This window comes from Condylura cristata, unplaced genomic scaffold (assembly GCF_000260355.1).
Source record: "Condylura cristata isolate star-nosed mole 26May11 unplaced genomic scaffold, ConCri1.0 scaffold00005, whole genome shotgun sequence".
Lineage (NCBI taxonomy): Eukaryota > Metazoa > Chordata > Mammalia > Eulipotyphla > Talpidae > Condylura > Condylura cristata.
This window is the reverse complement of record NW_004567106.1, coordinates 20,566,945-20,580,560: the sequence shown is the minus strand read 5'-3', so window position 1 is coordinate 20,580,560 and position 13,616 is coordinate 20,566,945. Positions and strand designations below refer to the sequence as shown.

General features: G+C 33.7%; 1 protein-coding gene across 3 annotated transcripts in view; it reads left to right on the top strand.

Moving 5' to 3' along the window:
• Positions 1 to 9,492, top strand: part of SNX13 (sorting nexin 13) — a 99,214-nt gene extending 89,722 nt beyond the window's left edge. The window contains exons 23-26 of one of the 3 annotated variants that reach the window (XM_012721032.1): positions 1,619 to 1,764; positions 1,971 to 2,039; positions 3,594 to 3,706; positions 6,028 to 9,492. In XM_012721032.1, coding sequence (XP_012576486.1) covers positions 1,619 to 1,764; positions 1,971 to 2,039; positions 3,594 to 3,706; positions 6,028 to 6,275 — 576 coding nt within the window. In that variant the 3' untranslated portion in view covers positions 6,276 to 9,492. Of the gene's footprint in view, positions 1 to 1,618; positions 1,765 to 1,970; positions 2,040 to 3,593; positions 3,715 to 6,027 lie in introns of those variants that run through there. The other 2 variants (XM_004676742.2, XM_012721033.1) reach the window with 2 other exon arrangements.
• The last annotated feature ends 4,124 nt before the right edge of the window (positions 9,493 to 13,616 follow it).

Genomic DNA, 13,616 nt, shown 5'->3' with positions numbered 1-13,616 from the left:
GATCTGCCTGTTCTGCTCCCCACTCTGTCCCTGGTGAATCCTCTCACCCTCCGCATGTCTGGCCTGTATCCCAGTTCTGGATGAATAAATAAATAAATCTTAAAAAAAAAAATAAAAACTAACCCTTGAATGCTGAAAACAGAAGTGAAAATTCAAGATGGGGCAGGACAGAGTGAGGGAAAGAAGCACAATGGACTGTAGAGGTGGACTAGGGGGGATGAGATGGTAGGTGTAGTATAGTGGTAATACCTGATGGGGATATCCAAATATTACCTCAATTAAAAATAAATAAATTTAATTTAAAAATCTTTTTTGTTCAGTCGTGCCAAAATTTAGACTTGCCCTTCCATTAGGGGATTTTCTGTGTGGTATGAGGTAAGAGGGTCTATTTGATCTGAGCATAATTTACTGTGAAGGCTGTCTTTCTGGATTGTTCTATGCTTCTTCCTTGTCACAATTAGATGTATTCTGCTCTGTTAGGCAGAATACATCTTATTTTAAAGATAAGACTATACCTCTTCATAGTTTCCAGTTGAATTTCTTCATAATAAAAACTGTTCTAAACATAGCATGTTACTTGCTTTTACAATATTTACAAATGGTTTGTTCTGAGTTGTACTGTTATAATATCTATAACAACATACCTTTTCTTACAAGGTTTTTATAAATTAATTGTCATGTGACATCAGTCTCAGGAATTTACTTGATCAGAGAATATTCTTGATAAGAACAGGTTTTATTTTGGCTACATAAACCACTCCCAGTTTAAAATGTGAAATGGAAAGAAGGTACAGTAAGATAGTTTATAATGACAATGAAAAGTGTATAACTTAATCTTGTTTTCTCATTCTTAAAACTTCAACATTGATAATATAACTGGAAAGTGTATCTTAGTAATGAAAGAATTATAAAATTAATGGCAATTATGTGTAGTTATGTTGCAGTTCTAAATCTTTTTTTTATTTTTACTTTATACATTTTTCACACCAGAAAATTCTTTGTATAGTGTTAATCAAATTTTTGTCATAATAACAGTGTATAAATTTTGGTTGTTTAAGATTAAAGGGAATTTCTAGTAATTCAGTGAAATATACCTTTTGTGATATTATATTAGTTGAGTACTGGATTTTATTTCAGCTTTTCTTTTCCCTGAAAATACCTAAAGATAGCACAATAGCCAAGCAAAACACATTCTGTGTTGTGATTATCTTACTAAATAGGGAAGTTGAGAATTTTTTTTTAAAGATGCCACAGAAAATAGGCAAAGAAGTTAGTATTTTGCCATTAACAGACTCTAGTAAAAAATAACATCTTTTGCTATGACCCTCATAAAATCACTTTGAGAAGTTTTCTTTTTTTTCTTTCTTCTTTTTTGCCTATAGCCTTGGAATTTACTCATCTTAGTAGGGCTTTGAAATTCTGTAGTCTATCAAAGTGATTTAAAAATATTTTTATAAATTGATAAAAAATTATTGTGAAGGCAGTAGAATTTTATTGTGAAGGCGATAGTCTTAACTTGTTTTATAACTTGTAAAATAGTAGCAATCTTTTTGCAAGAATAACCATTCTTATTAGATAGGTAACTGATATGTACCTTGTTTTTTTCATATTTTGTCAGGTGGATGACAATATTCCACTTAGAGTAATGTTGCTTCTTATGGATGAAGTATTTGACTTAAAAGAAAGAAATCAGTGGTTGCGAAGGAATATCAAAAACCTGCTTCAGCAGCTTATTAGAGCCACATATGGTGATACTATTAATAGGTACTCTTTTGTTTTCCTTTCCCCCACCCGCTCAGCATTGATCTTACTTAGTTTTTATATTTTCACTGTTGCTCATCCTTTGAGCCTTTAAGAATATCATTAAAGCAGTCTGTTTCTTCCACAGATAGTTTGTTTATTCTATGAAGGTAGTATTTATTTACTTTCTACCATTTTAACCATATTCATTTAACTTTCTTGACTTTCAGAAAAATAGTTGACCATGTTGATTGGATGACCTCACCTGAGCAAGTGGCTGACTTAGTGAAACGTTTCAGGTATATTTGAAATATAGTAACTTTTTTTTAGCAGTGTAGAGTTTATTGTTGATATCTCTAATTCACTTTCGTTGTTTTTCTTTTCTCCAAGTCATAAAATCGGTTTTGGTCACCACTTATAAGTAAAATGACTTGTAACTATTATGGTAAACATTTGTCTCATTTCAAAAAATGTGAAAGATTTCAAGATAACTAAAAATAGTGGTATAGAAGTGGTATGGTCGTATGCCCAAATACTTAGCGTGGGGGATTGATTTTTTGTCCTCATTTGAAAATATTTTAAAGTATATAGTCTTAACCATGGACTAATATTTTATTAAACTTCTGAAATGAATAGATTAATAATAGTGATGTCCCAATCATATTTTTATTTGGTAAAAATATTCTGAGCCTTCTCTCATGTGTAGCCATCTGCCAGTTACCAAGGACTGTGAGATAAGATGTAGTAGTCCCTTCAAGGAAAGCTTGGCATAGTAGAGATATAAATTTCTAAAAGTGAAAAATAAGGCATATTCTTGGCATCGTGTACTTTAAAGTGTAAAGAAGCAAGAAGGAACCTATTGATACTGAACATTTAAACTCTTTATTTGCTTGGTGCCATACCAGCTTCTTTCTGACTTTATCCTTGTTATGAGATAGAGGTTTTTACCTCCACTTCATTATGAGGAGATTGAGGACTCAGATTGTTAAGGAGCTTGCCTAAAATAGAAAGGGGGAAACAGGCTTCTCTAATATGAAGCTAAGGCTCTACTGTAAATCATGCTTTTTCCAAAAGATGGACTATCTGCATTGTTATGTTCTAATTCAAGTTGGATAAATTATGTTCTGTGAGCAGTGATTTTCAACCTTAGCTACACACTTGAATCACTTAAAGAACTTTAAAAAATACTAATGATTGGGTCCAATTCCCAAGAGGGTCTGACTTAAGAACCTAGTGGATATTTGTGGACATTAAGATTTTTTTTTTAAGCTTATCTCTTCCTCAGATAAAATTCCCAGGTGATAGTTTAGTTATTGTGCTAAGTTCTTGCCTTTGACTTGAGAATAGGGAACAGTCATACTGTGAATGTGAAAGAGAGTAAATTATATATGGGAAAAGGACATTGAGATTAATCCAACTCTATAGGGAGGGTGAAGAATTTATTTCCCATTAGCTTAGTTATGAGAAAACTGAGGGGAGTTAAGGTATTCAAATTCAGGTTACACACTGTAGTTGTGTTGAAGCAGATTGTTTATCTCAAGAAGATCAAAGGCCTACCTTGACTGTGAATAACTGTGATATAGTCTTCTGTATATTCCACTTTGTTATCTTTGCCATATATTAGTGTTTATGAGTTATTCCATGGCAGAATTCTTCTCTATTTTTCTGCTGTATTTATATCCATTTACACTAACGTTGAACCCTGTAATTAGTTACTTTTGTTGAGTATAAAATTTCAGAAACTTCCCCTTTTTCTGTTTACATTTGTGTTTTCTGTAGAAAATTGGAATAATTTTACCAACTTGTATTATTAGAAAATGAAAATGTTTACATAATTTATTTAATCTTCTTAGAGATGCCTTTTGGCCAAATGGCATTTTAGCAGAGACTGTTCCATGCAGAGATAAAGCTATTCGAATGAGAACAAGAGTTGCAGGAAAAACTAAATTACTTTCAATTATGCCAGGTGAGTGAACATGTTTGGTAAAGATTAATTTGTACTTCTGAGTTTTGGGCATTGAACTTGCTAGTTTAGATGCCTTTTGAATAAAGTGATTACCATTTCAATGGCTGTGCTTGGTATTTTACATATAATCATAACTTTTCCTAATAGCAATGTTAAGAAGTTAGGCACAGTTAACATCACAGCTTATATATGAATAAACAAAGGTTTGGACAAGTTATATTGGCTACCCAGGGTTTTATAGCAAGTAGGTTGACAAATGGAACTCAGCTCTGAATGACTTGAATGCCTGTGAACTTTGCCACTATGAATCATTCTGAGAATAATTGATAAAATGTAGAAAATGAGAGAACTAATAAAAAACTATAAAAGTTTGAGGCTTTCAGGATTGTTTATTGTACTTTAGAGAACAAATTCTTTCAGAGTAACTTTACATAGAAACGCATCTTTATTAAAATCTGATGGCTAAGAAAGTATACACAGTGCATTCTCTTGGTCTTGTGAGACTCACCTCCTTGGTAGCCTATTTAGAACACAGCAATCTCACTAACTTAGATCCATTCTATTCTTTTTGTCTTCTCTCAGTACTAGAGACAGAATCATGTGAAAAGCATTTTATGTGACTTGGGTGGTTATTTGATCCCTTTTTTGTTTATGAATATCTTTAAAAATACCTAGATACTTTTCCACTTTTCTGTTGTGGATATAAATGGCAAGTAAGTATTCTTTAATATGATGCCCATTTCTTTTTCAGTAATTTTACTTTAAAACTGTATTTTATTCTAAATTTTAATTATCTTTCTCTTTTATCAGTTAAATTGGAAATGTTCCACTTGCTACTAGTAAGTAGAGATAAAAGCACATTACAGAAATAGCATGTTAGAAAAATGAAAAGAAACAATTGAGGATATAATTAATATACTACTAGAACAAACCAAATTGTGCTTTACATTGAGTCAGTTATGTAGTGAAAAGTAACTTTAATTTATTTATTCAGTAAATATTTTATTGAGTGTGTATCATGTGCTAGACATTACTCTTTACATTAGTATTTGCTTTCTTGGCACTACATCTATTGGGGGTTAACAGAAAAAAAAAAAAAAACAACCAAAATTTAATGTGTTAAAAATAATAAGTTCTGAGGTAGGTGAGAGAGAACAGGAGAAGGGAAGTGTCAGTAAGCTGCAGTTATAGATAGCATGACCAGGAAAAACCTCCCTGAAAGATGACAGTTATGTGAAGACCTGAAGGAAGTGTAAGGGTACATAACATGAATTTTAATATATACATAATCCCTTGCCTTATTTTTAGTAAACTTACCAATTATTTGCTTTAAATTATACTGTACCAATAGTTAGGTTGCATATCTTTTAGAAGTTACATGTTTCTTTTAAAGCAATGATAAGTTACTTTTCGGAGCCCCAATTATCATAATTAAGAAAAATTATACATATTCTTCCCATATTCAAGTATTTCTGGTAACTTCATGTTGTCTGTAACCCCAGACATGCTCATCTTGACAGGCACAGCACTGTTACTTTTCCATTCTTTCTCTACTTTCTCTTACACAGATCCTCAAATCCAACCAAACTTTGCTGCCTTCATTTCTTAAGCTTGCTTTTTATTTTTGAACTTCTCATTTGCTTATTGATGTTCTCTTCCCCCACAACCAATTTATTATTTATCTGCATTTTTCAAAATCCTGTTCAGGTAGCCAAGTCTTCAGATGTCACTTCCGTACAGAGAATCTTTTCTTATCTCATGTGGAATTCTCTCACCTGTAAATAGTTTTATATTTTTATTATTTTAATGACATTGCAGCTGTGTCCCAACTTTTTTTAGATCATAGATTAGCTTTCACACATCTTTTTTTATAGCATTTCTATGATGCATTAGCTGTACAGAGAATATGTATGTAGTGATGTTGAATTTATAGATCACTTTTCATTTCTCATTAAAGCTTCAGTTACAATAACACTGTTACTATAAACCCCTAGTTTTATAGGTGAGGAAACCAATTCAGGATGGGTAAGTATCATGTAGGTATTAAAGGTCTGGATTACAATTCTTAATTAGGTGTTTCTGAGTCTGGGTCCTGCTTCTTTCTCCTGCGTGGTACTGTCTCCTAGTCTCTATAGTATAAGTTAGTGGATGTAGAAGTGTATAAATTTTAAGTTAAACTATGTAACTGAAACAGATTAACTGGATCCCTAATGTTTATCAAGGTATTGTGCTGTGTATTTCACATACTTTAATTTAAAACATGGCTTAGGCATGTTTACTGAGTAATAATTTATATTTATTCTGCCACCCTCTTCACTTAGATGAACTGAAGCACATTATTGGAGCTGAAACAACACGGAAAGGTATTCTTCGTGTTTTTGAAATGTTTCAGCACAACCAGTTAAATAGAAGAATGGTTTATGTCTTCTTAGAAGGCTTTTTGGAAACCTTATTTCCACAATATAAATTCCGTGAACTTTTCAACAAACTGCATTCACGGTCAAAGCAGATGCAGAAATATAAACAGAAACTTCAAACTACTCAAGCGCCTTCTTTACAGAAAAGGTGACCCTCCAGTCTATGAAGCTGGTATTTCATTTTGTCCGAGACTAATGGTATGGACAGATCTTCTGGGGCTTAACTCATACTGTTGTGTCTGCACCAGTCTTTTAGTGTCTCAAATAGATTATTAATAATCCATAAGACTGTGATTCTTCACATCCCCGTCTGTAATCCAGCCACTATGAAGAGAGATTTCTGTGTCTTAAATGATTTGGTGCATATTTTTGCAACATTGAGAGGATACTGCCCTCATCTCAAGCAAGAATGACATCAGTCTCTTCCGTTTCAAACTAAACAGCATTCTCCAGCAGTGACAAAGTGCCAGAGTGTATATAAGAGAGCTAAGGAAAGCACAATACAATGGTTCACAGAAAAAACTGGCTAATTTGCTTGGCAGTGGGAGACTGTGCAATTGTATGATTCAGAGAGATTGTTGTGCATAATGATTTTGTAGGTCTTTATCAGAATTTTGATACAGTGTGGTTTAGCCAATGAATGATCTTTGGAACAGCTGTTTGGGGAAAGTGACAGAATGCCATTAAAGTATGAGTGAACTTATACCTGGGTTATAGTTTTGTGACATAAAACAGTATAAAATAGAACCAATCAGAAATAGAATTTGATTGGATTTTTGTTATTCATTGGTATAAAACAAATTTTAACTGTATCACAAGTGCTTTAAGGGCTCTATTTTGCTCTTATGGTACTCAATCCTAAGTTTTTCTTTGGCGATCTATGTGCAAAAAGAAGCATGTGGTAGCTCTCATTTAAGTTTAAAAATTATTACAGTTTTCTTTATCTTTAAGACATTACTGATTATACAGTAAGGGGTATAATTTGTTGAAAGAACTGCCAAATACATTCTGTCCTAAAAATGTGGAAATAAAAAAATACTATATTAAAAATTACCATTTGATAATTTTAAATTGTGTGATCTAGACATACCTTAGGTAATTGCAAACATAGCAAATCAATGGATTAAATGAGCTTATTAATCATATATAGACATACAGATCCCTGAGTCTATTAGTGTACATATATGAAAATAATGAAAACAGAACTATAATATTTTTTAAAATATGCTTTTATTTATATTTTGCATAATGTAAAACTCTACTAAATGAAACGAGTTGGCAAAACCCCTCAGTGTATATGTTTAAGTCCCTAAAATAATTTTATACCACTACCAACAAAATACCTTTTCCAGTTTTGGAGACTTTCATTTCCTAATAGTTTTCTCATTCTCCATTTGTCCATCTTGGAAAACTTCATATTCCATGTATGCAGAATTCCTGCATAGTTTTAAATACTTCCACTGACGAAGGGTTTAGGTGTGTCAGTGTTTTTTGTTTTAAAAATATTTAACACTAAAACCTTAAAATGGTGAAGCTACTTTTCAGACCACTGAGCCAAGATCCTGGTATTAAAAGAATGTTTGGGTGCTTCAGACAAAGGGACAGAATTGGTATCCCAGTTATTTGGGAGCTTAAAGATGGAACAAGATATAATGGTCTTGTTTTCACTGAGATCCTACTTACAAAGTGGAGCCTAATAACAGAATAAAGCCTTCCTTTAAAAACTTTGTAATCATATTTATTAATAATGCTATTGTGCATACTTGTAGTATGCATATATTGAGCATGTGTTGCATGTCTTCAAAATTACATGAATGAAATCCCTGTCATTGCAATTTGCAAATGAGAAAAGACCCTTCTTCACTCTGATGGAAGAAATTATTTCTTCTTAGTGTCTCCCTTCCCTCGTCCCTTCCAGTGCCCAAGGCTTTAAAAGTGATATGTGAAACCTGTTAAGAGATATCAGCACGGCCATAAGTGCAATGACTTTCAAATAGACCCTTGCCCATTTCCAGTATATTTTTGACATGAATTAATGTAAGATTGTACAGAAGAATTCACGTAAGTCTAGCATGTACATGTGGAAAAGCATTTCTGGAGAACTTGAGAAATGCTGGGAAAGAAAGGTCATGCAAGATAGCAAATTTTCCTAACAGAGCCCTGCAAGATAACTGCAGTTATACCAAAAACTATTTGAATAAATGGGTTTTTAATAATTTTTGTTTAAAAAGAGTTTATATTTCAAAAACAGAAATATCAAATGGCAGTCTGTGTAAACGGTTGTGCGTCTTCTTTATGCACATCTATGTTTTACATCGGAGAGAGCCGTGGTCATGCTAAAATCAGAGATACTTTTTTGAATGACTTGGTCAAGCTGTGTGTAAAATATTTAACCTGTGAGTCAAGTACAGTGTACTATGTTTAATAAAGTTATTATACTTAATGCATTTATTGCATATATGAATATATACCTGATGAGGCTTTATGTCTTCAGATATTTGATTTCTGAATGTGTTTTTAAGTCAGTGGTGCCTTTAGGCAAGAACTTTCTAAATTAATCATTTTTTTGTTTGGGTTTTCTGGTTTTTCAGGAACATGAGCTATTGAAAAACCATCACTACTAACTTACAGTTCATTCACCTAAAAGAATTGATTGTATGATTTCAATGTAGCACTTAGATGAGCATTTTCTGCATTTAGGGAGTTCTGAGTAGTTGCTGAAAACAATTGTGCCATTGACCAATGGATGCACTTGGTTAGCCTTAATTTTTTTTAAAAAAACATTAAAGACTTTCTTGAATATTTTAGTTCACTCATTTTAAGTTTGTACTGCTGGTGTTTGGGAAAAATCACACAGTTAAGTGCTACCAGAAAGTGTACCAATTTCTAAAAAGTTAAGAACGATATAAATTTCACAATCTAAAATTTTAATTTTTGTGCAATATTTTCATTTAACGCATGTGTATTTGAGTAATTGTAAAATAAATAAATTTTTAATGTTTTGAAATCTAGTTTAAACTGTCTTCTTAACTCAACAACTTACATTCCGTTGTTGCTGCATCCTTTTATTTATAAAGACTTGTTTTAAAAGTCTTTTTGTCACTCCTTGTAAAATTCTTTTGTTATTAGTAAATTTTGCTTATAGGAGCATGACTCCTGTATTACAAGGGAAAACTATAAAGAGCACATCTTAGAATTATAACTGTTAAAAGGTAACTTGTGCATATTATTGTACAGTGTCAACTGTGTGCCTAGTTGTTCTATCAGTACTTTCCTCTTTTAACAAAGAAGGAACAACGATCAGAATGTCACATATTTTTATTGAACTGAAAAGATTAAAAAGTTTATTTGGTTTGCGTTATGTTCTGTCCATTAGAATATACTAATAAAGTATTAACAAATCTTTTTTGTTGAATTTATGTAGTGGTGATGCATTTTTATTACTTACAAACATTTGCTGAATGGTCTTGTTATCGGTATTTTATTTTAGCAATCAAGCAATTCAAATTCCAGTTGATTGATAAACTAATGAGCAATTACTAATATAACACTCACTGACTTTTGTTTTTGCTTTTATGGGCTAAGTTGCCATCACAATGTTAAAAAAAAATCCCATGTTTTCCTATTATATAAAATTAGGACTTTTCCGTAAGAGAAATACTTATAATAGGTAATATAGTAATACATTTTCTCATGTTTAATTTATAGTATATCTAATATATTTTATCTAACATATATTTTAGATGATTCAGTTCCAGGGATAGGAGGTTCACTACTGAGCAGTGATTGATAGTTTCAGTCTTCTTGGACCTGTATTCACAGATTGTCAGATGTAAGATATGATCACTGCAACCCTGCCAGGGACACGCATAGGTGAGCATGCCCCTTTCAGAGGATAGCAGTCTTACCTGCTGTTTAACCCCTCTGCACAACTGTATTTGCATATACCTTGATTCAAAGAAAGGGCTAATAGAAACTGTTAGGTTTTGCTTAAAGTCAGTACAATTTATCATTGGTACAAGTCTGTCCTCCTAGAGGTGAAAACATAGCAAAGAGAATTTAAATATAGATAAAAGCACAAAAAGATCAAGTGAAATTGATCCACACACACATATATATTGTAATCCGAAAGCTGAAAGAATCTTTATTTCCAGTATATTCAAATAGCAGTCATTTAACACTAATAGCAACAGCTTTATAAGGTATAGTTAGTATTTTTAATACATTTTTTTAAAAGATTTATTTATGCTTACAAAGTGGGGTGTAGGCTAAAGGTGCAGGTGTGGTGAGAGGATTCACCAGAGACAGAGTGGGGAGCAGAACAGGCAGATCGACGAGTACTATGCTGAGGTGTTGTCTTCTCCAGTCTGTGTAGATGGAAACTCAGGCATAAAATGATAGCCCCAGTTATGCAGTTTCTTAACTAAGTGAGCAAGCTGAAACCAGACCCCAGGTGATCTCATTCTACATTCTTGCCCTTTTCTTAGCAGTACTATTGATGTTTTGTGCTCTGTTAATTTTTGGTTGTGAGAGCTGTCTTGGGCATCAAAGGATGTTAACATCTTTGGACTCTCCACACTAGGTGAGTGCAGGTAATACTCCCACTGTCTTGACAACCAAACAGTGTTTTAGATATTGTCAGTTGATGTCTAGAGGCAAAATTGTCAGTAGTTGAGAAACATTGATTAGGCTCTCAGTCACAAAAACAAAATACCTAATTAGGGACTGAAAACTTCAGTTCCGGTTGTCTGTGTCTTTTCTTTATAAGCAACATCTGATAAATTTATAACTTACTCTATACAGAGAATAGCAATGCTTATTTTTTTTTTAAAGATTTATTTATTTGTGCATACAGAATTGGGGTACAAGCCAGAGACTCAGGGGTGGCGAAAGACTTCACCAGAAACAGAGTGGGGAGCAGAACAGGCAGATCAATGAAGTACACTCCTGAGGGGAGCAGCGGGCGGGTCAGGAGAGGTCTGCCATGCCATGAGTTCACCTCCGGGGTGGGCGGGAATCGAACTCATGCGGAAGTGGTTTCAGCTTCTTAGTGCAGTGCTTTAACCCGCTGCGCCAGGAAGGGCCGTAATGCTTAATTATTAAGAGGAGGAAGAGACTGGGTTCAACAAGTCAAGTGTTTTACCTTTTTTCTTTAGTTAGCATTTGATAATTTGCTAACTTTGCCCCAACTTGAGAGGTGTGGGGTGAATGATCATGTGCGAAAACTGCTATTTTTTACCCCTATGACCAGATTATTAACTCAGTAACATGGAAAACTTTGGAATATTTGCTGTTATATAACATATTCTAAAAAATAGAGTAGCTGTTGGCCTTTTTATTTCATAAGCTAGCCCTCCTAGAGCCTGAAATTCCCATATGGTTGTCTTTGTAAATTAATCTCTTGTCTAAACACCCTTATATCTGAGTTTTTGATGGGTAGCTATTCCACTAGAATGCCCAAGTGACTTGCCTTCAGTACTCACTTTGCCTTCAGGGATGCACTCAAGAATTAGAACTCCTGGTTAATTTTTTTTTCCTTCCTACACTCCCCCATTCTTTTTCTCAGTCTTATAATTAGTGAACCACTATTATATTTCTCAATAAGTAGAAAGCCAATTTTTGTGGTTAGGCCTTCTATCAAGTAGCCATTTTGGGGGGGGATCTGTTTTAAGGATTCTTACAAATGCTGGCATTTCAGACACAAGTTTAGTCAGGCCAATGACTTCACCCGTGATTATTAAGCTGTGTATGTTATAATCTACACCAGTTACAAGGGGTGTCTTATGTCAGAAATGGAAACCTTCACGTTGTCTCTCTTGAACAATACACATTTTTTAAAAATTGTAAAAATAGTTTGTGCCTGCTGGAAAGAAAGCAGCTCCTTGCTGTCTTTTGTGTCTGACCTCCCTCCTTCCAAAGCTGCTACAACAAATTTGAAGTGCTAGCCAGACACAGAGCATGTTCTCAATGGATCTGGGCAGACGGTAAAAGGAGGAGTCTTGGCGCCTCAGAGCTTTTTCAGACTTTTAATGGTCTTCCTACACCATTTGTAGTGAAACAACCAGGTGCAGGGCAGGCAGGGAGCTGGGGACCATGAGCTGGCAGGCTATCGCTGAGCGAGCCTTGACTTTTTCTGGGCTCTCTGGTGCACTCTCCGGTTTCTTCGCTGGTGCCCACTGCTCTCTACCACTGTCCTCTGATGCGACTCATGTATGCTCAGTCTGCGGCTCAGCGACACTCATTGCGCATGCGTATACCACACTCCAGGTGCCGCGGTCAGGCACCCGTATAAAACCACAGGTGGTGACCATAGACGCCAGGGGCGGAAAGGCGGAAAAACTGACCACTTCCATTTACCCTACAAATTGGTGAGTTTGGTTCTTTATTTTTAATTCACAGATGAAGTTGTAAATGTAAACCTGCTACTTAGTTCTTTGTGTGTGTCAATAACAAACAAAAAGAGACATTTCTCCATGTAAAAAGAAGTTAACATTCACAAACGTCTCTAAGAGTGTTTGCACCCACTTTACATTCCCTCAACTTCTGGAAATTAATTGAGCAAAATTGACCATCTATAGGTACCACCTGACGACGTTCAATTCAGAAATTCAGATTAATTATAAAATATGAGACAGTGCGAACAAAGATTTAAGAAAAAAAATTGAAATTATTTTCATGTGATTTTTAAAGGCTTGGGCTTAAGCATTTTCCTTGATTTTTGCGACAGCCGTAGAAGTAAGTATTGCGATGGCGCAGGACTGTAAACGGAATTGGAAAGACTCCTTCTTGTTTGTGGGGAGCTTCTTGAATTTTTAAGCAAACTGGAGAAAGCTGAGGTAGCCTGATATTTGTTTCTCATTTCTTAAAAAAAAAAACACAAAAATCCACAATAAACCTAAAAGATTTGTAAAAACAGAGCTTTGTATGTATTAGAAACAAAACTATAAACACACAGATAATGAAATAGGAAGAAATTCAACACTAAATTTCTCTGGAGTTTCCATACTTGCTGAAGAGTTGCAGAAAATTCTGTTATTCACAAAATATGAAATATTTTCTAAATGTGTTTATTGAAATATTTATATATTTTTGCTTATCTACATGCAATATCTGCTCTCAGTTAATGGAACTCTTATTGCATAGATGGTAGAACTTGTATAAATTTAGAATAAAAGAACTGAATAATTTTCAGAAAGAGTATAAAAATGTCCAGTGGGTATGTTTGCTGTCTCTTTTAAAAAAAAAAAAGACCTCGCTGAAGGAAGGGGATAAAAAAAGTTAGCCATTCTTTAAATTAATGACTTTAATTACTATTATACAAAATTAGAAATAAAGGCAAAGGCATATGTCATCAAAAGAAAATGCTTAGACCTTGTTTTACTTATATGGTATGTTAAAGTAGAAAAAAATTATGTCACTAAAATTGAATATTTGTACTAATTAAGCAAAATTAATAATTTTGGTTTGAAATAACTAATTAAATGTCTTTGCCC